We start from the raw sequence: 27,440 nt of genomic DNA on the forward strand, positions 1-27,440 counted from the left end.
AGTTAACATGCTCAAATAAAATAACTGCCCCCCAAAAATTCCTGTAATAATGAAAGGGAGTTAAGGATATTTTTAGGAAAAAAAATAAAAATGAAAGGAATTAAACATTGACAGACTCAGAATGCTTAGAGATAAAGGAAAGAATAAAGAATAACTAAAAAGGCAAGTAAAATTTGGAGGGGTAAAATAATATTTAATATTATACACTGACAAACCTACCTTGCCAGTTGTAACCTCAAAGGTAACCCCTGAAAAAATATTAGTGGGGTAGATAATATCCAAACTAGTAAAGACAGAAAAATAAAATCATAAAAAGTCAACTCAAAAGATGAAAAAAGGGGATAAAATAGGAAAAATAGGGCAAGGAGAAAGTTCTGAGACAGTAGATATAAAAACACATATGAAAATAAACCTTATTTAATTACAATAAACTTTAAAAGACTTATTTAATGTAAATTTATATGAAAAATGATTAGCAGAATATTTTAAAAACTAAGATTTCTGAAAACAGTAAAACATACGGATTCTGAAAGAGTAAATGTAAAGGGATAGAAAAGAAAAAGATACAACGTGCAGATATTAAAAAGCAGCAAAAACAGTGCTCATATACTTGAACGTCAAAAATTACATCTCCAGGCCAGGCGCGGTGGCTCACACTTGCAATCCCAGCACTTTGGGAGGCCGAGGCAGGCAGATCACCTGAGGTCAGGAGTTCAAGACCAGCCTGGCCAACATGGTGAAACCCCATCTCTACTAAAAATACAAATATCAGCTGGGCGTGATGGTATATGCCTTTAATTCCAGCTACTCGGAGAGCTGAGGTAGGAGAATCGCTTGAACCCAGGAGGTGGAGTTTGCAGTGAGCCGAGATCGCGCCTCTGCACTCCTGCTTGGGCGGCAGAGCCAGACTTCATCTAACAAATAAAATAAAATAAAATCTCTAAGTAATCAATGTATTCAAGAAGAAATCACAAAATAAATTCAAAACCAAAACATTTTAACTAATGACAATGCAAGTATGACAATAGAACTTTTAGGACATGACTAATGTCTTTTGTGTATGACTAGAAGGGGTTCGGGTGCAGTGTCGGCATGGTCAATATGTGGCTGTATGGCGTCGTGGCCATGGCTGGGCTTTTAGTGTCCACATCAACTGAATAGTATGTATTGTCCTGATTAAGTCGTTTCATATGCTTCATTCCATCCCATCCTCCCACCTTGCCACCCTTCTGAGTCTCCAGTGTCTATTATTCCACACTCTATGCCCAAGTGTACACGTTATTTAGCTCCCACTTATAAGTGAGAACACGTAGCATTTGTCATTCTGTGTCTTAGTTATTTCACCTAAGATAATGGCCTCCAGTTCCATCCATGTTACCACAAAAGATTAAGAGATGGAAATGTGTGGCTTCAAACATCTGCATCACAAGAGAACAAATATGATGAGTGTTAAAAGTATCTAGAAATTAGCAACAGAACAAAAACTAAATACTAGGAAAATAGAAGGAAAGATATGATAGTGATAATAAGAACATAAGTTATTGAAATATAAAACAAATAACAAAATAATGTAAAGGGATAGGAAGGAAAGAGCAAGTTGTTTATCTTTTAAAAAATTATCTTTGAAAACATTAATAAGATTGAAAATTTTCTCGCAAGGGGATAGAGAAATAGAGAAAATTGGCACAAATAACAGATTTTAGATTGAAAAGGGGACATCAATACAGATCTGGCTGAAATTAAAAACAGTAAGAGAATATTACAAAGTTTTACACCAAGATAAATTTGCAAATTTACATAAACAAATACATTCTTAAAAAAAATAGAACTAACAAAAATGACTAAAGAAGTAGGAAAGCTAAATAACACCGTAAATGTTAAATTAATGGAATTTGTAATTGAATGCCTTCCTACAAGGAAAACTCCAGAATCAGATGGTTTCTCCACTAAATTTTTCCAAAATTCTAAGGATCAAATAACTGCAATGTCACATACACGCTTTCAGAGAATAGGAAGGAAGGAGAAAGAAAATAATATTACTCCAGCTTGCTTAATTAGCCACTTAATTTATGACAAAATTGGCATGTTAGGACACTGGGGAAGAATAATTGATTGCTATCCATGTGGAGCGAACAGTGAAACTTGACCCTGCCTAATGCTATACACACACAGCAATCCCTGATAGATAATAGATCTGTATGTCAAATGTCAAATAATAAAATGGATAGAAGAAACAATAGGAGCGTATCTTTCTTACTTCATAAAAGGAAAGAAGGGTTTCTTAAGCAAGACACAAAAGTTTTAACCATAAAGAAAAAAGAAAAAAAAAAACATAAACAGGGAGAAAATATTTTCAACACATTTACCCAACAAAGGCTAATATTCAACGTTTATTTAAATTAAAAACAAAAGACAGCTGAAAAGAAAATTGGACAGAATATGTGAATACCACTTAGAAAAACATTTTTAAAGGAGTCCAGCCTCAGTAGTAACTAGAGAAATGTAACTGAAGACTCCAGAGCGATACTGCCACACCCACTCTAGAATGACAGACCTGCCTGACAAGGAAGAGGTGCCCGGAGAACGGACTGCCACAAAGTGAGGACGGCGATTTCATTCGGAGGAGAAGGCCAGCAGCGATCTGGAGAGATGACCACAGGAGCTTCTGCAGAGCTGCCAGTGTTCTATTTATTTTATTTGTGTGGTTGCCACAATTCTGCAACTTAAAAAAAAAAAAAAAAAAAAAAAAAAAAAGGAAGAAAGAGATGGAGAAAGGGAACTTCTCTTCATCAAAATATTCAAGTTTTCTGTGTTTTGAGGCAAAAGGCAAAAACTACAGCTTCGGAAATGATCCTAAAAAATTTAATAATAATAAAGAAACTGCAAGTCTTACACTAACTATCAAAACATAACCAAAAACCAAGGAAACAAACAGAAACCCTCTAGACCAAAATGGAGATGTTTGTGGAAAAGGCTCCATGAAATTAATGATATCAATTCTTAGGAATATCAGGGTTCTACACTTCAGCATGTAACAGACAGTGTGCATGGCCAAAGCCTGCAACACAGATTTCTGTCTTCTCCCTTAACATGCTTACAGATTTTAAAATAAAGTTGGTTCTATGCTGTCATTAAGTAAAAACCACTTGACAATCTCAAGGGTTATGCGTGCAAAAGGAAAATTATTTCAATTGGAAATTCAATCTTTCAAAGCAACTTGACACATTTATGCTGAGTACCATGAATTTCTGGGGGCCTGGAACTTTCCCCATGATTTTTAAAACATCCAGCACAATACCCTTTATACTTAGGCCCTCAGTAAGCATTTGCTGATTGAAACAATGTTGTTTGTTACAGAGGAACCAGTAAATCCCATACAGAGGGCACAGTCAGAAAAACTGCCTAGTCAGTATTATAGAAATTGAACAAATATTACACATGTGCAGAATGTGATATATACATGAGCATGATAACTCTTAAAGCAATTATTAGTACAGGTTCATAACTTACAAAATGCAGCCAATGCACTTTCTAAATAAGGGCACAAGATGAAAATATATGTTTAAAATAACTTAAAGTTCTAATTGAATCAGAAACAGTGTTATTTTCTAGGAAACATTTCTCTTTTGAATGCCAGTTATCTGCATGCTACCTCTGCTTCCCAGAAATAATTATCTGTTTGTTCATTTGTTGAAATATAGTTATGCGGGGGTAATTATAGCTATCACTTACTTTAATTGCCATCCTTTTACTGATGTGAATGCAGACTTGGATCTTTTTTTGTATACTTAATTATTCCCTGGACTTGTGGTTATTTATCGTTAGATTAGAGAGAAGTTTTTAGTGTTAGAGCGTTTTAGCTTTATCAAACAAAATATTGTGAACATAAAGATGTTTATTTTGTGGGGACACACAGATATAAAAAATTCCAACTAGGGCATTTTATGTTCAGTATTATTTTCTTTCTTGCTATTCAGTGAATATACATAATATGGCTGGGTATCAGGAAAAATTGCAATTAAAGAATACAGTCATTGCGTTTGCATTTACGTTTATCATTCTGTACAAGTTGTCTATTTTTAATTTGCATTATGTTCATCCTCAATGCACAATAAGGGTTATTTGTGTTGAATAAAGGCTTCCTAAGGCAAAAGGTTGGGGGACATCATTTGCAGGACCAGGAAATCTGCATTCTGTGCTCCGACTCCAGTGCCTTGTTGAACTTAGGCCATTAGGGCGCCAAACCACACTAGTTCTGGGAACATCTAAGAAGGGCTTCCATCAGCCACACCTCGAAATCAATCCAAACCACCAGCCAAGGAGCCTTTGGTTGGAACCCATAAATATCTTTGATATGTATTTCACAACATCGCTTTCTTTATGGAGATTGTACACCTTCTTTGGAACGCATACTCTTGTCTGACTGAAAGCCTACCAGCCAGAGAAAAGGAAGCAAGTGTCACTTGACAATCTGGAATATGTTGCAATCATCTATTTTAAGCAACAGAAGTTACCTTTGCAAAGAAAGAAAACTCCTGGGGCATCGAGTAAGCCCTGCCCCACTCATCCTTCTAGTTAAAAGCATTTTAAAGTCACATTAAATAATTTCTAATTTGGATATTATTTAATTACATTTTCTCCACTGCAGTTGAGAAGTCAGTTGAAAAGGAATCGACTGAAATGCTCACTCTGCTATTTCCTAGCAGTGGAATATTGTTCCCAGTGCTTAAGGCGTCATTCTGCCTGGGTTTGAAGCTCAGCTCTGATGCTTATTAACTCCCCGACCATGGGCAAGTTACTTAACCTCTCTCGTTTTCAATTTTCTAATCTTAAAAATGGGAATAAAAAAAGCACCTACTTCATGGATTGCTGTATTTTATATGATGATATTTAGCAGTAAGTTAATACTCAAGAAATATTACCTATACACAGTTATTCATAAAATATTATGTGTTTTAGAGCTAGAAGAGTCATGAGGGTTTATCCAACAGAAACAACAATTACATGAATGAGGTAGATGAGGTGCAAGGCAGTGAATTCGTTTCTCTGAAACCATACAGGCTATAATAGCAGATCAATGCTTTATGATATTTTCTTAGACACAAATGCCCACGTGTACAGCCAAGTACACAATATTACTTTGATGGCTTGTGCTGGTATTCAGGGCAAAGACAGACATTACAATTTGGAATCTCTGGGATGAATAGAAGCAGGAATATCTGGGTGGAGTTCAGGGGAAGAGTCTATTTAATATGTAGGTTGGAGGATTCAAAATAATATGAAGGGCAGGATGGCAAGAGGAAACCCAGAAGAGAGAGGTGCACATTAGTCAATCAAAACACTTACCAAGTGCACCTGTCACATGCCGGCATTGTGTTATGCATGGGAGCTCTATGATACCTAAGCAACACAAGATGACCTCTTTGTGTGAACAGTGAAAACACGGAGCACATTGAAAATACATACCAAGGAGACTGCAAAATAGGGCAGTTAGCAATAAATGTCAAACGAATCCCATAAATAATGATTACTCTGTTACTTTCCGCATAGATAAAAGAGATGATTCTGGTGGGCTGGGATTGCTAAGGATGCTTCATAGAGAAGGTTGGGATTTTCAAAGTGAGTTTAATTCAGAAAAGAAAGAAGCACATTTCCATGAATTTGCTGCACAATGTATTGTGGCAGGAATGTGAATCAGCTTCTCTGATAGAATAGGTGAGTACAGAAGAGAGAAAAGAAACAATTATGCAGGAGTCCACAGAGCCATGAATGCCAATTTAAAGAGTGACTTGGCCGGGCGCGGTGGCTCACGCCTGTAATCCCAGCACTTTGGGAGGCCGAGGCAGGTGGATCACAAGGTCAGGAGATAGAGACCATCCTGGCTAACACGGTGATACCCTGTCTCTACTAAAAATGCAAGAAATTAGCCAGGCGTGGTGGTAGGTGCCTGTAGTCCCAGCTACTTGGGAGGCTGAGGCAGGAGCAAACCTGGGAGGCAGAGCTTGCAGTGAACCGAGATGGCGCCACTGCACTCCAGCCTGGGTGACAGAGCAAGACTCCATCTCAAAAAAAAAAAAAAAAAAAAAAAAAGAGAGTGTCTCTGAAAGGGTTGTCCTTATTTTGAGGAGGGGGTACTCTCTGCTGTTTTGGAGAAGTGTACCTTATTGTACTATCCAGGGTGAACAATAGAATTGGAAACTGAGTTTGAGGGTGCCAATTTTGAATTCATTACTTAAGCCTTGGTAGGTTTTGTACATGAAGAAAGAGTATTAAAGACTGTATTGGTATAGGAGTCGAGAAGAGGAAGGTGTCAGGAACGACTCCAAGAATTTGAGACAAATGATGGGAGAATACAGCACTCTTTAGAAGGGAAGGGCAATTCCCAAAGGAGGTTAATTCCATAAGTGGATTTGGAGATCAAGAGAGAAGGACTTCTGATTGTGGATGATTTTTCCATAAATGATGATTACAGGTTTGGAGTTTAGGCCAGCGTTCCACGATAGAAAGAGAAAAGCTAGAATTTTCAAAGAAGCTGGAGACATGGTGGTTATTTATAGCATCAGAGGAACAATCATAAAGAGGAGTAAGAAAAGAAATACGACCACTAAACCACGTAGCATGCCAAACTTTGAGAAATTTACATTGAGAAGGGCGGAAATGGAGACATACAATAGGTGCTCAAGAAATAGAAGACAGATGTCCAATTTCACGGAAATCAAGAAGGGAGTGGATTTAAAGGTAATGAAATACTTGGAAAGCTGGACAGATGTAAAAGGAGAATTCAAACCCTCTTTCCATTGACTAAACAAGTTTGGGTCCCTACAAATGACAGATTTGACTAACAGATTCTAACTGGTTATCCGTGTAAAATTCAGCACCATACTGCCCTTGAAAGTCTCTCATTCTTGTCTTTTTTTTTTTTTTTTTTTTGAGATGGAGTCTCGCTCTGTCACCCAGGCTGGAGTGCAGTGGCATGATCTCAACTCACTGCAACCTCTGCCTCCCAGGTTCAAGTGATTCTTCAGCCTCAGCCTCCCGAATAGCTGGGATTACAGGCGTGTGCCACCACATCCGGCTATTTTTTTTTTTATTCTTTTTAGTAGAGGCAGGGTTTCACCGTGTTAGCCAGAATGGTCTTGAGCTGCTGACCTCGTGATCCACCCGCCTCGGCCTCTCAAAGTGCTGGGATTACAGGCGTGAGCCACTGCACCCGGATTCATTCTTTTCTTCTTATAAGAATTTACCTGAACCCACTGGGCTCTGCATGTAGACCTCATGGCCCCAGAGTCTCTTCACTTTTCAAAATTACTTAAAAAATCACACAGAACTCCAGGGACCAGGTCTACACCACAGTGATGAGGAGGACGTCCTAAAAGCCATTCCTCTTTGTGTCCTGGAGGAAGGTTTAACTTTCAGTGCTCTGAGTAGCCTCCAATTCAGGAGGAGAGGGAGAGCAGAGGCTGCTTCTTCCTGCTAAACCTTCAATCAAGGCCAAAGCCTTTTTGACTTTTGCCCACCCAAGTTTAAAGAACAGCAGCAGGTTCTATGGAGTGTCCACAGCGTATCCATTATGCCCTGGAGATCAGGTTTGGGGAATTCCTTCCCCTGAGCATCTGCATGTTTGCTTTGAGCAGAGGAGCTGGATATCTGGAGGGTAGCATAGGATGGATGCAGTTTCAGAAGACCTTGATTTGCTGTCATTTGGGCAAGAATGGCTTTTTGAAATAGTTTGGTATCAAATGCACCAAAAGCTCAACTTTTTGAAGCACACGATTGCTTCAAAAAGATTGCTGGAAAGAATATGTTCAGCAAGGGACACATGAATCTCTAAACTTGGAATTGTTAACCCCAAGCCTGGTCTGGGGAGAAGGCCGCTACAGTAAGAGGAGCAGTGGGGGCTTCTCAGAATGTGCAGAAGCTCCTTCTCGGACAGAATTCCACCTTTTAATGAAGGCACAGATAAAGAGCTCCATCTTCACTTTAAATGTTCCCCCAACACGATTGGAGTCTTCACCCTGGTTAAAATGCGCCGTGGGATTCTCCACCCACGCAAGACTGTGGGACTTCTCTGGGGGCCTTTGCTTAGCAATGTTCCCGTTAGCTGCGTGAGAAAATTCTTGCTATGTTAAAAAAAAAAAAAAAAAGTTCTTGTCAGTTAGGGACACATGTACAAATATTTACAGCTGAAATGACATGATTTTGGGGATTTAAGTGAAAAATGAATAAAAAATGGATAAAAATGGATAAAATTGACAGCCCCAAGGCTTGGAATGGGTGCATGGAGTTTCACTGCATATTCTCTTTATGTCTGAAATGTTTGTAATAAAAAGTTTTAAAACTGTGTTATTTTGATAGATAGAATGTAGTCTCATATCCATTACTTGGAATTCTTAATGAAATTGAATATGTGTATTACTTATTAGTCATTCATATTTTTTCTCCTTTATTTTCTAAACTTATTCTTTGTCCATTTTTTAATATCTGGGATCTGTAGGATGTTTTAAGAATTAAAAAAGCCTCTTATTTAATATATTTCAATGTTCTACATTGTTCTTTTAAAATACACATTTTATTTTTAGGGCATTGTCAATGTGTTTATTTTTAATGTTTATATAGAGACATGAATCCGTTGTTTTTTTTTTAATTCGTGGTTTGTGCGTTTGGTGTCACTTTAAAATAATTTGCCTTAAAAAGGTACTGCTTCTTATACGGCAGCTAAATAAAATATTGTGCTGGTAAAAAAACAACAACAAAAAAAAAAACCTCCTGCCCTGTAACCTCCTTTGCACCTTTGGCGCTTCCTGGCTGTCACTCTGTCCCTTCCAGTTCTCACAACGTTGATGCGTTGGCCGTGATGAGGACCCTCGGCCTGTTTGCTACAACCTTCAAAAATCCCCTTCCCTCTGACTTCTTGGGCCCAGTCGCTTGTCCCACCCCCTCCTCCACATGCCTGTCTCCCCCAGCACCCACTCACCTGCCTCCCTCCCCGCTGTCCTCACCTGGCCCTCCACCTGCATGTGACTTTTGCCCACACTGCCGTCTGTCCCTGTTTGTGGAGCCCGGACACAGGTTCTGGGACCCATTCTTTCTTTAGTCAACAGTTAGTTATGAATGAAATACCTTTGAACTCATTCCCTTTGAACTCATTCCTTAGATAAAATGGTGTCACTTCTCTTCCGGGAAGTCTGCAGTGCTACCTATCGTCTCCAAAGTGTGGTCACATTTCCGCGAAGCGTCCTTGTGTTTTGTTGCCTTATCGCATTTGTGCTCTCAGCCAGGCATGTCCTTCTCGACTTTGTTCGCCCTCCACAATTCTCCTCCTCCTGGAAGGCCCAGGTCCTTTAGCAACACCGCATGAAGTTTACTCTAGTCCCTTCCATCAGAATGAATCCTTACCTTCTCCAAGACCCTGTTCAGCGTGACCTGTACTCCTCTTAATCCTGAAATCGTGCTGCTGTGTGTTTGGCCTCAGTGCCACTCTCACTGAAGTATGACTTTCTCAAGGGCGGGGACTTTTCTTCATTCTTCATTGTATTTCTCAGCGCCTTATACAGAGGTTGCTCATAAATGTTTTTGACTTTAATTGACTCTATGCAGTGCTCAGCAGGCTAGCGATTCGGCTCTGAGCTTACACCCTTTCAATTGAGTTTCTGTTTTGATTCTGAGATCCAACTTCTAATTTTATTTATTTATTTATTTATTTATTTTTATTTATTTATTTTGGGATGGAGTCTCACTCTGTCACCCAGGCTGGGGTGCAATGGAGCAACCTTGGCTCACTGCAACTCTCCCTCCCGGGTTCAAGCGATTCTCCTGCCTCAGCCTCCCGAGTAGCTGAGACTACAGGTGTGCACCACCATGCCTGGGTAATTTTGTATTTTTAGTAGAGATGGGATTTCACCATGTTGGCCGGGCTGGTCTCGATCTCCTGACCTCAGGTGATCTGCCACCTCAGCCTCCCAAAGTACTGGGATTACAGGCGTGAGCCACTGCACCCAGCTCTGACTTCTAATTTATAATTTAGGTTTGAAAAATGGATCACAGTTGTCTCCACCTGCCACAGATCCCCTGTCTTAGTAAGATATCTGGCGAACTGGTTTCTCTATGGTTCCTATAGAAGTGAAGGTTTATCTTGCTTATCAATCAGCCCCTTCCTCCCAGCATCCCATCCTTTATTCCCCTCTAAGAGGTGGTCCTTCACATGAATCCCAAGACCTTTGTTGTGCCCTCCTACCTGGAAACACATTTTTTTCCCAACTATCTGCTTTATCTAGTTTCCTGAAATTTCATATCGTTCCTGATCTTGGATTGACCCACTCCCTTCCGCCTGTGTGCATTTCAGGCTGCTCCGACAGTCACTGTGATCGGAGCCTTTCCTGTGTCCTGCCACCACAGTGTCTAAGGACACTATTCCCACATAGCACCTGAGGCTACTGCTGCTGCCTGTGGCCGAGATCTGTTCTCCAGCAAGAGACCCCCCCACCCACTGGCCATTGTCCGCCCAGTCTTCATGAAGTTAGCTCTTCCATACCAAGTTATCTGGACATGTAACAAGATCACCTGGAAGGCCTTGTTGTGTGTTGACAGGATTGTGTAGACTTCCCTGAGGAACTCTCTCCTATAATTGGAAAAGCGTGCGCTGATTGTCTAATGATTTTTAATTTAGGAATTATGTATATGTTTAATCAATTACGCTGTGCTAGTTAATTATGCTTTCAGAGGAGAGTAGTAATCACTTCAGTATTTAAAGTTCTCTGAGTTGAATTCATTTTGTTGGGTTCTTCTCTTTTTGTCTATTCATGTTTATTAATCTAAGTCACTTGCAGTGATGCATGGTGCCTGTATCACAGTGATTCTCAGCCTGTGTAGGAGGGGATGACTTTGCCCTCCAAGGAACTTTTGGCAATGTCTGGGAACATTTCTGAGTGCCACAAATGGGGGTGCTGCTGGCATCTAGTGGGTGGAGGTCAGGGATGCTGTTAAACATCCTGCAATGCATGGGGCAGACCCCATGGCAAAGAATTATACAGGCCAAAATGCCAACAGTGCGAAGGTTGGGAAACTGCTTTGATCATAAAGGATAATTAATAGAATCATTTGGTGCCTCATAGCGACTTCCTGTTGTTGGGGGACATGTAGAGTTTCATAAACCTACAACTTACTCTGTGTGGTTGCTCATGAATTGGTGTGTTCTGAATCGGCAGCTCTCCCCACCTTTTCCTCATGGAAATTCAGCCAATCTCTTTGCTTCCTTGTGCACAAAATGAACTATAGCCAGTGGGATTCATCGGACACACAGGCTTAGTTATGCTCTGATTTTCAATCCCTTCCTTGCCTCCCTGCAATCCTATGAATGGCAGCCACAGTCTGCTGTCTGCAGTCACCCCAGCAACTCAGTGGGCCCGTCACCGACCCCGGATGCTTCTTCAAACCTTTTCAGTCTCTGGAAGTTTCCCTTCTCCCCTCCCATACTTATCTGCTCACTTTTGTGCTATTATCACATATTTCCTCAGTATCATTGTATCTCCTTTGGCAGGATATGTCCTCTTTTCCTAAATGAAGCTGCCACAATACTGTGCGTGCCCATGTTTCATTGCAAAATTTAGTATTTAGCTTGTGTTTAAGGATCATCATTTCAATTCGTGAAAGACAACAATTCTAGTTTATTGTAATGAGTGCATGACTTACTTTATTTGGAACAAGGAGACACTGCTTAACTCCAGATTTGTGTTGACCTCAACAGGTTTACCTGAAGAAGATGGATACTCACGGTTGTCTATAAGTGGCCCAGGGACTTCGACATTTCAGAGACACAGGGACAGTCACACCACTCAGGTAATAACGTCTATCTGTTCACATGTGCAGTGACAAATGGAATTCAGTTATGACAAGGCATTCATTAACTTGTTACCAATAGATGCTCTGTGTGGACTGGAGAGCTCAGCTGTTCTCACCTCTGCCCTGCACTCCTTCAGCTGAACGGTCTTCTCTCTCCACCTCAGCTGACTACAATTTTCTGCTTGTTTCCAAAATAATAATGTCCAAAACAACTAAAACATAATAGTTTTAAATGAAATATTGTAGATTTAATTTATATTGTGGTACTTTAAAATTATTCTCGGGTGAAGATGGTATTAAACCTGCTGAATGAAGTTGCTATGCATTTGACCTTGGCTAAAATAGGATGACTCTTAGTGACCACACCTGGGAATAAAATGCTTGAACCACCTGTGGTTTCATGGCATGCATCTTATCTCAGTTATGACATTCACTTCCATGTAATTCATATTCATTTAAAATATGACATATGATGAGAACATAGTAAAATCAAAATGAGATTGCAGCCCACAAAACTGGAGGTGTATTACTAATTCCATGTAAATTATGTGTCTCTTCCTAACAATTTCACCAAAATAAACAAGATTATCACTTCAAGAAGAAGAAAAAAAGAACCCATTTGTGCTTTTAGAAAGTAAAAGAATTTATATTATAGAATTTACTGTTTTATTTTCCTTTTATGTTGAATTTTAAAATATACTTTAAATAATTATCTTTAAAATATATAATGTTGCATTCAAGGCGATGCACAAACCACTAATTAGAGAGATTTTGTTATCAATATATTAACAGACTATTGCTTTAGCAACAGGATTCTCGTTTTATCTAAAGTTACAGCACAATTTTTATGTCAAACATCTACATAAAAGTCTAAAATAACCTCAGCCAAGTATCCAGATGTTTCCATGAAATCAACTATCCAGCTAATGATCAGCTTTCCTTGGAATATTTAGCATTATAGAGGCACGGCCATATTATCAGCTGAGATTTTTCTAAATAACACTGATGAGGTAGTGAGAAAAATCAATAATTTGAATCTTAAGAATAAATCTTACAGTAGGCAATCTTCCGAAATCACTTGCACTGATATCCAGGCGCTGAAATAGACAGAAAATGCTGATTGGTTGCAATAATAGATTGTCCTAATCTCCCCTCTATTCCTTAGAGATGCATCTGCTTTACCTTGTAAGCATCACAGATGCTTCCTCTGAGATCATGCACAGGGGAACCTCCTGGTCATGAACACTGGTTTGATTTTTGTATCGGAGGCCTGACTCCTGTACATTACAACACAATGCTGGGCCATCTGACATCCTTTCCAGGCCTGCCCCTACAATGTGGTTCTTAGACAAAGGGAGTCGTTTGAAAGAAGGTATATATAGTAGGCTGCTTTGTGACTTTTCCTCTGTGTTTGGCTAAGAATCAAAGAGAGATGAGAAAGGTTGTCAGGAATCATTTTCCATTCTCAGATTTCAAAGAGGCCTTGTTTTCAAATGCAGACATCCCTGATGAGGCAGGAACTGCCAGTCATCTTGGGGTACATTCTTTTTCTCAAGGAAACTGAAAACCATGCTTATTTTCTTCCATGCAAATTGTGGGCACTCATGTGATGAGACAGATTCCTTACTGGTGAGAAGGCATAAGAGTTATGTGAAACTATGTGTTTAATGGCTTTCAGAATTTATCACTCATGTGACATTTATACAAGAAGTATGGACACATACAGGGAAGCAGCTTTTTAGCTTTTCTACTAATGCAATTAAATAGAAATTCTATAAAATCCAGTCCCCGACAGATTGGGCATGTAGCAGTAAAATTAAATGGTGACCAAAAATGAAATTTCTCTTTAAGGATGTCTATATTTTCATTAGCCTCATCAGCAGTTTTAATAAACTCCCTTCAAGGAAGATAAAATGTCTGGGCATTATGGTAGATAAAGAAAAGAGAAAATAGAGTCAGTAATTTGCCAAAGATCATATGGAAAATTCAATGAGTCCGCAGTTTGAATGGAAATCAAGATCATATGTTCCATTTCTGAGAATGAACTTATCATAACCCACTAAAAGAAATGGAGGAGTCATTCAACTGTTTCATAAAATTTATTTATTTATTTATGTTTATTTATTTATTTTGAGACAGAGTTTAACTCTTGTTGCCCAGGCTGGAGTGCAATGGGATGATCTCAGCTCACTGCAACCTCCACCTCCCAGTTCAAGTGATTCTCCTACCTCAGCCTCCCAAGTAGCTGAGATTACAGGTGTGCACCACCACACCCGGCTAATTTTGTATTTTTAGTAGAGATGGAGTTTCATCATGTTGGTCAGGCTGGTCTCAAACTCCTGACCTCAGTGATCCATCTGCCTCGGCCTCCCAAAGTGCTGGGATTACAGGCGTGAGCCACTGCACCTGGCCTGTTTCATAAAACATGAAGAATTTTTGGTTCAAAAATAAAAGTCTTCAGTAGCCATAGTGGACATTCGTGATTTGGCTTTTTCCCGCCAGTCTCACATTTAAGTTTCACACCTACCATGATGAAAATACAAGGGAAGGGACTCCCTCTTCCTCCCCTGCTTTGACAGCTGGACAAACACATGTAAGATGGGCTCAGTTAACCTACCTACGATGGATGCAGAGTGAGGGACATATAATGGAAGGGACAACAACTGACCTGGCTCCATGGGGTGACATTGGGCAGTAGTGGCTCCATGCAGCACCAGCAGAAGAATATTAGTCAGAGAAGAACTTTGCTCAGAGCACGCCAGCCATCAGCCCCTGCATCCACCTCACCCACTCGCCAGACCTTTTTGTCGAAGTTCATGTCCTTCCTTAGCCTTCCAATGAAGCCTCTACCTGCCTGAGATGTCTGAGGTTAGTTTCCTGTGCTTAGAAATCAGAATTTTGACTAATATACACATTTAATTTTATTGTTACTATCTATAAAGTTTCACATCCAAACAAGTGTTTTTTTCACTAAGTGTACAAACTCTTCATTTGTTCTCAAAATAGATGCAAAACATTTTCTGATAGGGCTGGAGCCTTGATATATGGTGGTTGTTTATGTAAAAAAAAGAATATCGAAAATGTAGTTGATGTTGTACTCCATTATAACTTTTTATTAATTTGAAAACTATAATGGCTTTACATAAAAGTAGTGAAAATTAATTTTACGTAAAATGTTTGAAAATAGCAAAAGCCGGGACATTTGCTGCGCTGTGCATGGGGCTGTGTTCCTTTGCACTTCCCAAGCACTGGGCATGAATAAAACCGGCTATGAGACATGATGCCGTGGAATTCCACACACTGGCCCTTGAGGGAGCTTTGTGGCAGTTCCCAGGACTCAAATCTAGAATTTCGTAGCTTATAGTATTTTAAATTAGCTTTGGAGTTAAACAGCATTTATGAAAAGAATATGACATTTATCTACTTACCATTTTATGGGATTTTACTTTGTTTAAAAGTTTATGCTATTTGGCGTGATGCAATCCTTTAGAAGTAACCCCGTGGTGAGGAGCTAAGCAGTGGGGGAAATGCTGAGAGCATCATCCAGCCGAGAATGACTTCTTCCATTTTTTGCCATGATGGCAATCCTCTGCTGACTCAGAGGACCAGGTAACCTGACCCAGGAAGCCCACAATTTATAAATAGAGCAAAAGCATGAAAGTCACAGGGAGGTGGGAGGACGGCCTGAAGGCAGAATGATGGCAGAAGGGGACGCAGAAACAAAAATGCTTGGTGCTTGCCCTTGGCATAAAAATTTCTAGTTAAACATCTGTTTAGGGGTCCACACTTGACATTGAGAAATGAGCTGTTTAATTGTTTCATTAAGCATAGGCTATCTCTATTTATGTTGCTATTTTAACTCTACCCCCTTTTTTTCATGCCTTATTCTTCTTCTCAGCAGTCTGCTCTCCACAGTAATATCAGGTGCTTTATGTTCTTTTATTTTCATTATGGGCATTTATCATATTTCTTGCCAAGTTTTTAAAAATATTCTTTTGTTTTTGTAAAGAACATAAAAAGTTATTATGCATATTGATCATATTCAGGTATTCATTGTAAGAAACCATTCATGGTCTTTGATAAAATAATGGCAGTCTGGGACCCAAGATCTTAAATATCCAGCTCACTCCTGCCATAGCTGCCGATGAAAGCCATAATAAGATCAATATGCAATTGATTCACATCAAAAAGCAAGTTGTTATGTGGTTTGCTTTACTGAGTGATCAAATAAACCTTTTTGTAATGTCATATAGCAACAAAGTTAAGAGTTGCAGAGCACTAAATAAATCTAATGCCTTCTTTCTATATTCATTGTATTTGTTATATAGACTGAAATATATTATAGTGTGGAATTAAAACAAATTGTGTGTTAGATAAAATAATGAAATGTGGAAATATTTAGTTTAATCATTAAACAGTAATTCTAAAGATATGTCAGGGAACATAAGCAACCCTTTCAAAAGGAAACATATATAAATATATATTTTATATAACCACATATGAGCTACAAAGAGAAGGAGATCTAGCACACAAAGCTCTTTCACACAGCTAAGGTTCAGGGAATCCGTACTCACCACTCGTGACTTACAGATTATGTGCAAAAAAATGAAGGTAGTAAATTAAGTTGATGTGTGAAATGGCAGCATTTTCAACAGGGAAAGGTCACATCCAGTAAAGATAAATAGAAATTTGGAAAATAAAAAACACAAACATATACCATATTTTGCATTTTTCCATCATAAAATTGCACTGTATTTATTAATACAACATAAGTGTATATACATGCATAGTTTTTTCTGATTAAGACATTATTTATTATCAATGAGGAGGATTTAATTGCCATAAATTTTAAGAGAATAAGAAGTCAGAGTAGTGACTACGTTTTTTTGTTTGCTTGTGCGTTTGAGATAGAGTCTCCCTCTGTCCCAGGCTAGAGTTCAGTGGCGCAATCTCAGCTCACTGCAACCTCCACCTCCCAGGTTCAAGTGATTCTTCTGCCTCAGCCTCCCAAGTAGTTGGGATTACAGGCTCATGCCACCACACCTGGCTAATTTTTTTTTTTTTTTTTTGAGATGGAGCCTCACTCCGTTGCCCAGGCTGGAGTGCAGTGGCACAGTCTCAGCTCACTGCAACGTGCACCTCCCAGGTTCAAGCGATTCTCCTGCCTCAGCCTCCTGACTAGCTGGGGCTACAGGCACGTGCCATCATGCTCGGCTAATTTTTTATATATTTTTTTCAGTAGAGACGGGGTTTCACCACGTTAGTCAGGGTGTTCTCAATCTCCTGATCTCATGATCTGCCTCCCTCGGCCTCCCAAAGAGCTGGGATTACAGGTGTGAACCACCGCACCCCCGCCTAATTTTTTTTTTTTTTCTAGTAGAGACGGGGTTTCACCATGTTGGTCAGGCTGGTCTCGAACTCCTGACCTCAAATGATCCGCCCCCGCCCCTCCCTCCCAAAGTGTTATTACAGGAGTGAGCCACCGCACCTGGCTGTGACTATGTTTTTAAAGAGGAAAAAGTCTTGTGATATTTCTGCAAGCTCACCTTCTAGATGGGAAATCTGCAGTTAGCAATATTATTGTATAGTGGAGGAGTAACAAAGTAATTGGAAACATTTGGCTAACTATAAATTCTAGGTAACAACAATTTCAATATTAATTTAATTGGTTTTTAAAGTGAAGAAAGTAAGAAAAGAACTAGATAAGAATCCCAGATTCATTATTCATCACGTAAGTGCACAAAAAGCTAAGTTTGGGGGTCAGTTAGAGAAAATGTATGGACATGCCTAGCATGCTGCCTGGAATACTGTAGGTGAGAAAAAAAAAAAAAAAAAAAAAAGGCTAAAAGCTTGCTTGCTCTTATTATTATGATATCCCTTTCTTTGCAGGGTCAATATTCTGAAAACCAGTTCTGATTTTCACATTGTAGATGCTATCCAAAATATGTAGGACATTAGATTGGATCAAGAGAACCCAATATTTTTCTGGGATTTTGGTAAAATCTATTATATGTGTGATTTTAAAAATATGATTTATTATGGAATAGTATAAACTTAGAAAGAAACAGTGATTAATGAAACACCCACCTTTAATAAGTCTTAACATTTTGCATTATTTACTTTAGAGCTACATTTTTGGAAAAACATGTATCCTAGTTCTCAATCCATCCCTGCCTACCACACCAGAAGTGAATCATCACAATGAAGTTTGCAAGTAGCCCTTCATCCATGTTTGCACCTTTACTGAGCATAGGTATACTCATAAATCATATAATATTCACAAGTAATAACCAATGCTATTCATGCTTTTAAAGTGTAAAAAAACCTCACTTTCTACAGATTATTCTGCAAACAGCTTCTTGTTGTTGCTGCGGTGGGACTTTTTTTTTCCATTTTGGTACATGCATCTCCCACTTGTTATTTTATTGTAAGTATTAGCTCCAGGTGGAATGTACAGACTTTAGGGTTGACACCTGTATTCCCTGCTACTTGGGAGGCTGAGGCAGGAGGATCACTTGAGCTCAGGAGATTGAGGCTGCAGTGAGCTGTCTTCACACCATTGCACTCCAGCCTAAGCAACAGAGACCTTGTCTCAAAAAAAAAAAAAAAAAAAACTAAATTAAAAAACAACTTCAGGGCTGAGGTATCGATTCAATAAGAAACTATTGATGGCCGGCACATACTTAGTGCAAAATTATACTCATATTCCTTCAACAAGCATGGCAGGGAGCAAGCTCAGGAGGAGAGGAAAGCATTATGGACTGAAGGACAGGTGTCACACGACCTGCTGCTGCTGGCCCTAGGGTGCTGTGGTGCCTTGGGGGGACAGATGAGCACAAGGCACATGGTGTTTTCCTGTGGTCTGTTGTGTTGTGGTCCACAGAAAGCCTAATTCAGTGATCTCCACGAAAGATGCAGGGAGATCGATGATGCTCTGTGCTCAGTGCCAATATGCAGGTCATATTGTAGTTTACAACTTCACTAGAGGGCTAGAAGTTACAGCACCCAAGGATGTGAGCATACATCCTTGCCAGTGCCTCTATAAGCTTTTCAACACACACACACACACACACACACACACACACACACAAAATCATGTTGCTTTTTAGGTGCAAACATGCCCCCTCCATTGGAAACTTTTCTGAGAAACAAGTTCCATATAAATGTGGTCATGGCATTTCTTAAGAACATGTTTACAGTTTGACCAACGTGAGTGGAAAACTTACATCAAAATCATTTCCAAGTTATCAACGTTACAAGCCATGCTACAATTAACATCACTGAAAATGCCCTAACTTACAATTGGGGGAAAAAAAAAATTGCCCAAGATTTCCCTAGAAAGGGAAGTGCTAAGTTTCTGCTCACAGACATTTTCAACTGTGGTGGTGATTACAAAATTACTCCCCTAAAAGCTTAAATCGATGTATATACTTCTAAAAGGGAGTAAAGTTTTCCATCTCTCCTGGTAAACACTTGGTTTAATTATTCATTTTATTTTTTGTGAATATGATCAATGTAAAATGGGTCTTATTGTGGTTTTATTATATTTCCCGGTTGCCAAGCAGTATTTTCACATATTCTCAGACTCGTTAATCCAAATACATCCTTTTCTTATTTCCCAACTTGTTTGCATGATTTTCTTGATGATGTTAGGAATTTTCCACGTATTCTGGATAATATTCCTTGCCAGTTTCATGCATGGCAAATATTTTGCTTATTGTGTTTTCTTGGTCTGTTTAGCTAGAAGTTTATCAATTTTATTGATTTTTTAAAGTAGCTTTTGATTTCATTGATTTTCTCTATTGTTTTACTGTTTTATTGGTTTCTGTTGTTTTTTATTTTCTTTTCTTTTGCTTGCTTTGGGTTTAATTTTCTCTGTTTCTGCTTTCTTAAATAGGTAGCATAGATCACTGACTTGAAGTGTTTCTTTTCTTCCTAATAAAAGCATTTAATAGAGTTATAAATTTCCGTCTCAACACTGTAATAGCTGCATCCCACAAATCTTAACTTGATTTGTTTCCATTTTCATTCAGTTCAAAATATTTTCTAATTTCCCATGGGACTTTCTCTTTGGCTAATACTGACGCTTTCCAAGTATTTGGGGTCTTCCAGGTACCTTTCTGCTGCTGAATTCTAGTTTAATTCCCCTGTGATCTGAGGGTATGCCTCGTATGATTTCAGTTCTCTTAAATGTACTAAAATGTTTTTATGGCCCAGGATATGACCTGTCTGGGTGAAATTTCCTTGGGCACTTGAACAAAAATATGTATTCTGCTTCCATTGGGTGAAGTCTTCTGGAAGTGTGGATTGTGTCTGGTTGGTTACTTGTGTCCGCATCCACGTCTCTGCTGGCTTTCTTTGTTCATTTTTCATCTATTCCTGAGAGAAGAGCACAGAAGTCTCCAGCTATACTGTAGCTTTGTCCACACCTTTCAGTTTCATCAGTTTTTGTCTCATGCATTTGGAAGCTATATTTTAGATACAAAGACTTTTAAAATTATTGCATCTTTTTTGGTGAAGATCTATTCATCATTATACAATTTCATTTTTTATTTGTATTTCTTTGTCTTAAGTCTACTTTGTCTGAAATTAATATAGCCACTCCATTATTTTGTTCATTGTCTGTAAGGTATATTTTTTCATTTCATCCTTTACTTTTTAAAAATAGCTTTATCAAGATATAATTCACATACCACACAACCCATGCCTTTAAGTTATGAACATTCAGTGTTTCTTTGTAACTTCTTAATGTTGTGCAACAATCTCTACAATGTAATTTTAGAACTTTTTGCCTCCTCCCCACAAAAAATTCACCCCTTTACTTTAATGTATTCATCTTTCTATATTTGACATGAGATTTCTGTAGGCAACATAACAGATGAGTCTTATTTATTTTTATCCAATCTGACAACCTTTCATGAGACCATTTCTATTAACGTAATTATTGATATGGTTAGATTTAGGTATGTATTAGATTCTCTAGAGGGACAGAACTAACATGATAGATGAATATATAAACGGGAGTTTGTTAGGGAGAATTGACTCACACCGTCACAAGGTGAAGTCCCACGATAGGCCATCTGCAAGCTGAGGAGCAAAGAAGCCAGTCCAAGTCCCAAAACCTCAAAAGTAGGGAAGCCGACAGTGCAGTCTTTTATCTGTGACCAAAGGCCCGAGAGCCCCTGGCAAACCACTGATGTAAGTCCAGGAGTCCAAAAGCTGAAGAACTTGGAGTCCATTGTTCAAGAGAAGGAAGCAGGGCTGTTTGCAGTGGCTCACGCCTGTAATCCCAGCACTTTGGGAGGCCGACACGGGTGGATCATCTGAGGTCCAGAGTTCAAGACCACCCTGGCCAACATGGTGAAAACCCGTCTCTACTAAAAATACAAAAATTAGCTGGGCGTGGTGGTGCATGCCTGTAATCCCAGCTACTCGGGAGGCTGAGGCAGGAGAATTGCTTGAACCTGGGAGGCGAAGATTGCAGTGAGCAGATAGCTCCATTGTACTTCAGCCTGGGCGACAAGAGCAAAAACTCTGTCTAAAAAAATAAAAATAAAAATAAAGGACACATCCAGCATAGGAGAAAGATGAAGGCCGGAAGACTCAGCAAGTCAAGTCCTTCCATTTTCTTCCCTCTGCTTTATTCTAGCCATGCTGGCACCTGATTAGATGGTGCCCACACAGATCAAGAGTGGATCTGCCTCTCCCAGTCCACTGACTCAAATGTTAATCTCTTTGGCAACACCCTCACAGACACACCCAGGAACAATACTTTGCATCCTTCAACCAAGTTGACACTCAATATTCACCATCACAAGGTATATTAGTTTTATTATGTGTTTTTCTGATTGTCCCTGCTGTTTTCATTCTTCTGTTTCCTTATGATGACTTCTTTCAGATTATTTGGATATTTTTAAAATTCCATTTTACATTGCCTATTGGTAAATTAAAATTGTGATATATGCACATCTAATTTCAGTCTACCTTGGTCAACCGTCTTGGTCCCTTCACCCTCTGTCACCCATCCTTACTTAGCAGTTGAAGCATGTGCTACATCTGTGTACATTGAAACCCCCCAGGCCATGTTGTAACTTTTCCTTTCAACAGTCATACAAGGAGAAAATAGTGGGGAAAAAAAATCGTCTTTTATGTTAACTCACTCAATATTTACGATTTCTGTTGCTCTCCTTCATTTCTGAAGTTCTGAGTTTCCTTCTGGTATCATTTTACATCCGCTTAAATATCTCCATTTAGCATTTCATTTAGAGTAGGCCCAAGAAATCTTAGTTTTCTTTACCTGAGCATGCCATTATTCTGCCTTCATTCTCTATGTTTTGATTCCCTACCACGATTTGTTTGTGTTTTGTTGTTGTTTTTTTTTTTCAACTTTCCCAATTCCTCAGATAGATGTTTTGTATTTTATACAAAGTTTTAGTTGTAATCAGTGAGAGAATTAGACTGTAGTGGGCTTACCAGTGTATGTGTTTATCCCACATAAAGTTTTAATGTTATTATGGTCAAATTGATTAATCCTTACCTTTAGGGTTTGTACTTTTGTTGTTCTGCTTAAGAAAATCTTTCTTATACATTTTTTTTCTCCTGATTACTTTCTTTTTTTTATTTTTTATTATTATACTTTAGGTTTTAGGGTACATGTGCACAATGTGCAGGTTTGTTACATATGTATCCATGTGCCATGTTGTTTTGCTGCACCCATTAACTCATCATTTAGAATTAGGTATATCTCCTAATGCTGTCCCTCCCCCTCCCCCCACCCCACAACAGTCCCCAGTGTGTGATGTTCCCCTTCCTGTGTCTATGAGTTCTCACTGTTCAATTCCCACCTATGAGTGAGAACATGTGGTGTTTGGTTTTTTTGTCCTTGCGATAGTTTACTGAGAATGATGTTTTCCAGTTTCATCCATGTCCCTACAAAGGATATGAACTCATCATTTTTTATGGCTGCATAGTATTCCATGGTGTATATGTGCCACATTTTCTTAATCCAGTCTATCGTTGTTGGACATTTGGGTTGGTTCCAATTCTTTGCTATTGTGAATAGTGCCGCAATAAACATACGTGTGCATATGTCTTTATAGCAGCATGATTTATAGTCCTTTGGGTATATACCCAGTAATGGGATGGCTGGGTCAAATGGTATTTCTAGTTCTAGATCCCTGAGGAATCGCCACACTGACTTCCACAATGGTTGAACTAGTTTACAGTCCCACCAACAGTGTAAAAGTGTTCCTATTTCTCCACATCCTCTCCAGCACCTATTGTTTCCTGACTTTTTAATGATGGCCATTCTAACTGGCGTGAGATGGTATCTCATTGTGGTTTTGATTTGCATTTCTCTGATGGCCAGTGATGATGAGCATTTCTTCATGTGTTTTTTGGCTTCATAAATGTCTTCTTTTGAGAAGTGTCTGTTCATGTCCTTTGCCCACTTTTTGATGGGGTTGTTTGTTTTTTTCTTGTAAATTTGTTGGAGTTCATTGTAGATTCTGGATATTAGCCCTTTGTCAGATGAGTAGGTTGCAAAAATTTTCTCCCATTCTGTAGGTTGCCTGTTCACTCTGATGGTAGTTTCTTTTGCTGTGCAGAAGCTCTTTAGTTTAATTAGATCCCATTTGTCAATTTTGGCTTTTGTTGCCATTGCTTTTGGTGTTTTAGACATGAAGTCCTTGCCCTTTTTTATTAAACCATTTACTTGAGAAAGGGAGCTTTATGGAGGAAAGTCTGAGGCGGCTTCACAAGTTAAATTAACCTTTGATCTGAATATTGAGAACTGAGATGGGCACCTAACCAGTTAGAAAAGGGGAGAAGAACATGCAAGGAGAAGGGTTTCCACAGGATTTGATGTAGACAAGTGACAGGAATGACATTAAACTTCATTTTCTAACATGAAATGACAGACCCATGTGGAATTGGAGGATGGTTTTGAGCACAGTCAGCGTGGCTGAAAAACCCGGCCTCTGGAGCCGGAATGCCTGGGATGGAACCCGACTTTGCGAGCTACTTGTGCAATGCTGAGCAAGCACTCACTGGCTTCGTCACCTGTAAAGTGGGACCACAAGAAATTACCTACCTTGTAACAACTTGATGTGGATTATATGAGTCACATATGCAGGTGTCTTAAAGCCTCACAAAAGTAGTGAGTGCTGTTTAAATATGAGCTGTTACGACTGTGCCATGGTTAGCTCCTTGACTTGAACAAAATCCCTAAACACTGCTGAATTATGATTATCCTGATGACTCAGTTAAGTAATGCTAAATAGGTGCACTTCTCACGATTTATGGCCTTTTATAAATATAACATAATTTATTCTTTTATTACTAAAAAGCAACCCAGAAAATACTGAGCAACACATTAGATTTAAAACATAACTATGATTTATATATGACTCAAAACTAAATAAAGTTCTACAGGAAGAAAATTAGAAAACACAGCTTTTTTGAATTTTAGGGGTAAGATAAAAAAGAGTATAAAGAGATTCTAGGACCTATTTAAACAGTTATTAAATGCAAGCTTCTGAAGTTAGGGTTTGTATTTTCAGGAGTCCTCAAATTCCTTCAACAATTTAAAATTTATTTGCATTTATATATTCATGATATCGTTTTAAAGTAATTGTGCTTTGTATCATCTTGAATATCTGTATTTCAAGCTAGTACTCAATGAGATTTTTTTCTGTCTTTGTATTTTATTTACAAGTAGGATGACAGAAGTAATATTATTTATACTGTTGTAGGTTAATGAGAAAAGAGCACATGGATTTAATCTGTAATACATTTTCTTTTTCCTGCAAGAAAAGCTGTGTGATATTGCAAAGTAGGGTAAGTTCAAAAGCTGGCTGTCAGTTCAAATAGAAATAGTGGTAGGGGCTTGGTTAGCCAGTGGCATAAAGTGGGAAAAATGCACAAAGCTTGACGGAACTTGATGAATAGAATAGTCAGCACACATTTCCAACAGTCATGTCATTTCAGCTAAACAAAATCTCATGTCTAACATCAATGTTGTGAATTTTACTTTTATTTTGCTTTTGTAGACTTTTATTCTACTGAAGTGGTCAATTTGCCTTGGTTTTATAGCTGAAACGAAAACTCAAAGAATAAAGAGATTATTTGTAACACTATACATTTAATTAACATTGTAAAATAATTTAAGAAACTTTAAGGGTCAAGGGGATGTTTTTCTTTCATTTAAAAAGTATCATGTAGATTACAAGAGTTGGAGTAATGTTGATCTATTGCATGTGGGTAGAATTAGTTACTAATTCACAAGACTATGGTGTCCTTGGAGCCCAAAGTGAGTAAATTAATCTCTACCCAGCACAAAGTATCCAGTGTACTTGCTTAGAGAGTTTAAAGGGAGTAAGTGTATGAATGCATGGCCCACGTTTGAGAGAAGGGAGAAACATTATCACACAGTATTAAACGTGTGGGTCCATTTAAAAAAAATCTTGGGGGTAAATGGGCAACTCAGCTCCATCAAGTCCAGGAAATAGAACAGAAGAGAGTGCCTTCAAGCAACGCCAGGCTTCCCCTGAACGCATTCTTACACGTGAGTTGTATTTCACATTCACAGATTCAGCGAAGGGTTTTTCAAACACTAGAAAGCTCTGGGAACTTATTAAAAATGCTCGGCTGCTCTGAAATCACATAGGGTGTGGGTGGTCCCATGCTCGTTTCTTGCTGTGAATTCAACATGCCTAAATAGATCTGAATGGCTAGTGGGTGGAGCTGCTGAAGGAGAGGGGGACAGTCACCACAGACTCCTGGTGGCCAAAGAACGCAGTGCCTTAGGGTTAAGGGATCAAATAAGCTAACATGTCCAAAATTATTATTTTGGGATGGCATGGAAAAAATCATACTGTTCTATAACAGGTACAAAATCCAGGCATTTAGAGAAGTGCACAGGCTCCCTGACAGTTTGATGTCTTTGAAAACAAAATTGTTTGGTGAATAAGCTAATAAGACACTTGCTAGTTATTCTGTAATTTTTATTTTTAAAGTTGACATTCAAAAGAGAGCTGAAAGCTTCAAAGTTTGGGGGCCACTTGCAGTTCTGTAATGAGAGAGCAAAGTCACAGTTTATAGGGAGCTAGGAAAACCTGAGGTCCAAAGAAATTGACAAAGGGATCCATTCCACAAACATTGGTGGCCAAGGCAGTATTACTGGAGCCCTTAGGGTGAGGCCAGCATTTCTCATAAACAAGCTCCTGTCAGTTTAGACCACCTAAAATGTGGCCTGGGTTAAACCTCTAACACCCCTATGTTCTCCTTTCTGCTCTTAAGAAAGGATTATGTAAGGTAAAAGCTAAGTCATTTACATTCAATGAATGTCTGTGCCTCTGAACACCAGAAAAGCATTTCAAGCTCCTAGGATGTGCAAACAGATACATAAATGATCATGGTCCAGACCCATTTCCCTATGGGTTGGGATACTCACCCTCAAACAAATTCCCTTCCATTCATTCAGTTTTCAACAAGAAGATTCCTTCATAGAAATGGTAATTCTTAGAAAATTACAATGCTGCTTAAGATACTAGTGATTACTAACTCGACAACTCAGTACGGGGATTTAAAAAATGATTTTTTTCTGTTATTGAGAAAACCTTGGTGATTTGAAATTTAGACATTCAAGACATGAATCTACTTTCCATTTCTGTACTTTACTGTAAAGTATCTTGTGTCTCCCAACATCCAGGAGATATCAATTAGATAAGAAGATGGAGTTTGATAAAGTGATGTAAAAACAGAGGTTATGCCAGTCTTTTCTCTAAAGTGAGACACTTGTAATTAGTTCACTTATTTTCAGGCATTACGAAACACTAAATCTCACAACCTGGGTGAAAATACAACATGATCTATAGGCTTAATGAGGTTTATTGCTTATTTATATATTTACTAATTTTCAATAATTTCCTATTGGACAATTATGAGGTCTAGGGCATGAACTAATTAAACATAAGATGTAAAATTTCTTCACTTTCTATGGATATGCATTCCTGTGGATCATATTAATAAATGTAAATTAATAATTTGCTGCTGATTTTTAACTTAAGTCTTTCCCTTCAAGGATAAAAATAGTCTTTGTTAAATAATTCATATGTAAAATCATGTTGCTGTTCATTTGTCACAGAATTGATTTTTCTATTGACTATTCACCCAAAGGTGAAAAGAGGCATTTACTGACATTTATGGAAATTAAAAGAAGGAAATGTCTTGGCTGACTGAATAGTGAATATTAGTGTTTCAAATGCAAATCGCATTTCTACTTGGTGCTAACAAGATGTCGAAGAATAAAAAATGTTGAAAAATGAAATTTGAAAAAACAGAGTCTATAAAACCAAAGTCTACTTAAATAAATCCTAAAGATATAGCACAAAGTGTGATTTTTAAAAAGGCTTTGATTAAAAGCTTACATATATCTACGCTTCTAAAGAACCAAGAAAAATATCTGAAAGTCAAAATAGCACTTGTGGTTTTTAAAAGAGTTGGTCCTTCCTAATTCAGAAATATTCATTTATATAGCAATACAATTAAATTCATTCTTGGGATTTTGTTTCCTTTGTTGCTTAAGGTTTAAACAAAGGGGG

The 27,440-nt window shown here is 38.5% G+C and overlaps 1 protein-coding gene across 1 annotated transcript in view; it reads left to right on the plus strand.

Annotated features, from left to right (window-relative positions):
• The window catches only part of MYO16 (myosin XVI), a 607,071-nt gene that overhangs the window by 564,570 nt on the left and 15,061 nt on the right, over positions 1-27,440 (plus strand). The window contains exon 37 of the mRNA XM_058438173.1: positions 11,744-11,835. Within this exon, the coding sequence (XP_058294156.1) occupies positions 11,744-11,835 (92 nt within the window). The remainder of the gene's footprint in view (positions 1-11,743; positions 11,836-27,440) is intronic.

This window comes from Hylobates moloch, unplaced genomic scaffold (assembly GCF_009828535.3).
Source record: "Hylobates moloch isolate HMO894 unplaced genomic scaffold, HMol_V3 SCAFFOLD_4, whole genome shotgun sequence".
In the NCBI taxonomy this organism is placed as follows: Eukaryota; Metazoa; Chordata; class Mammalia; order Primates; family Hylobatidae; genus Hylobates; species Hylobates moloch.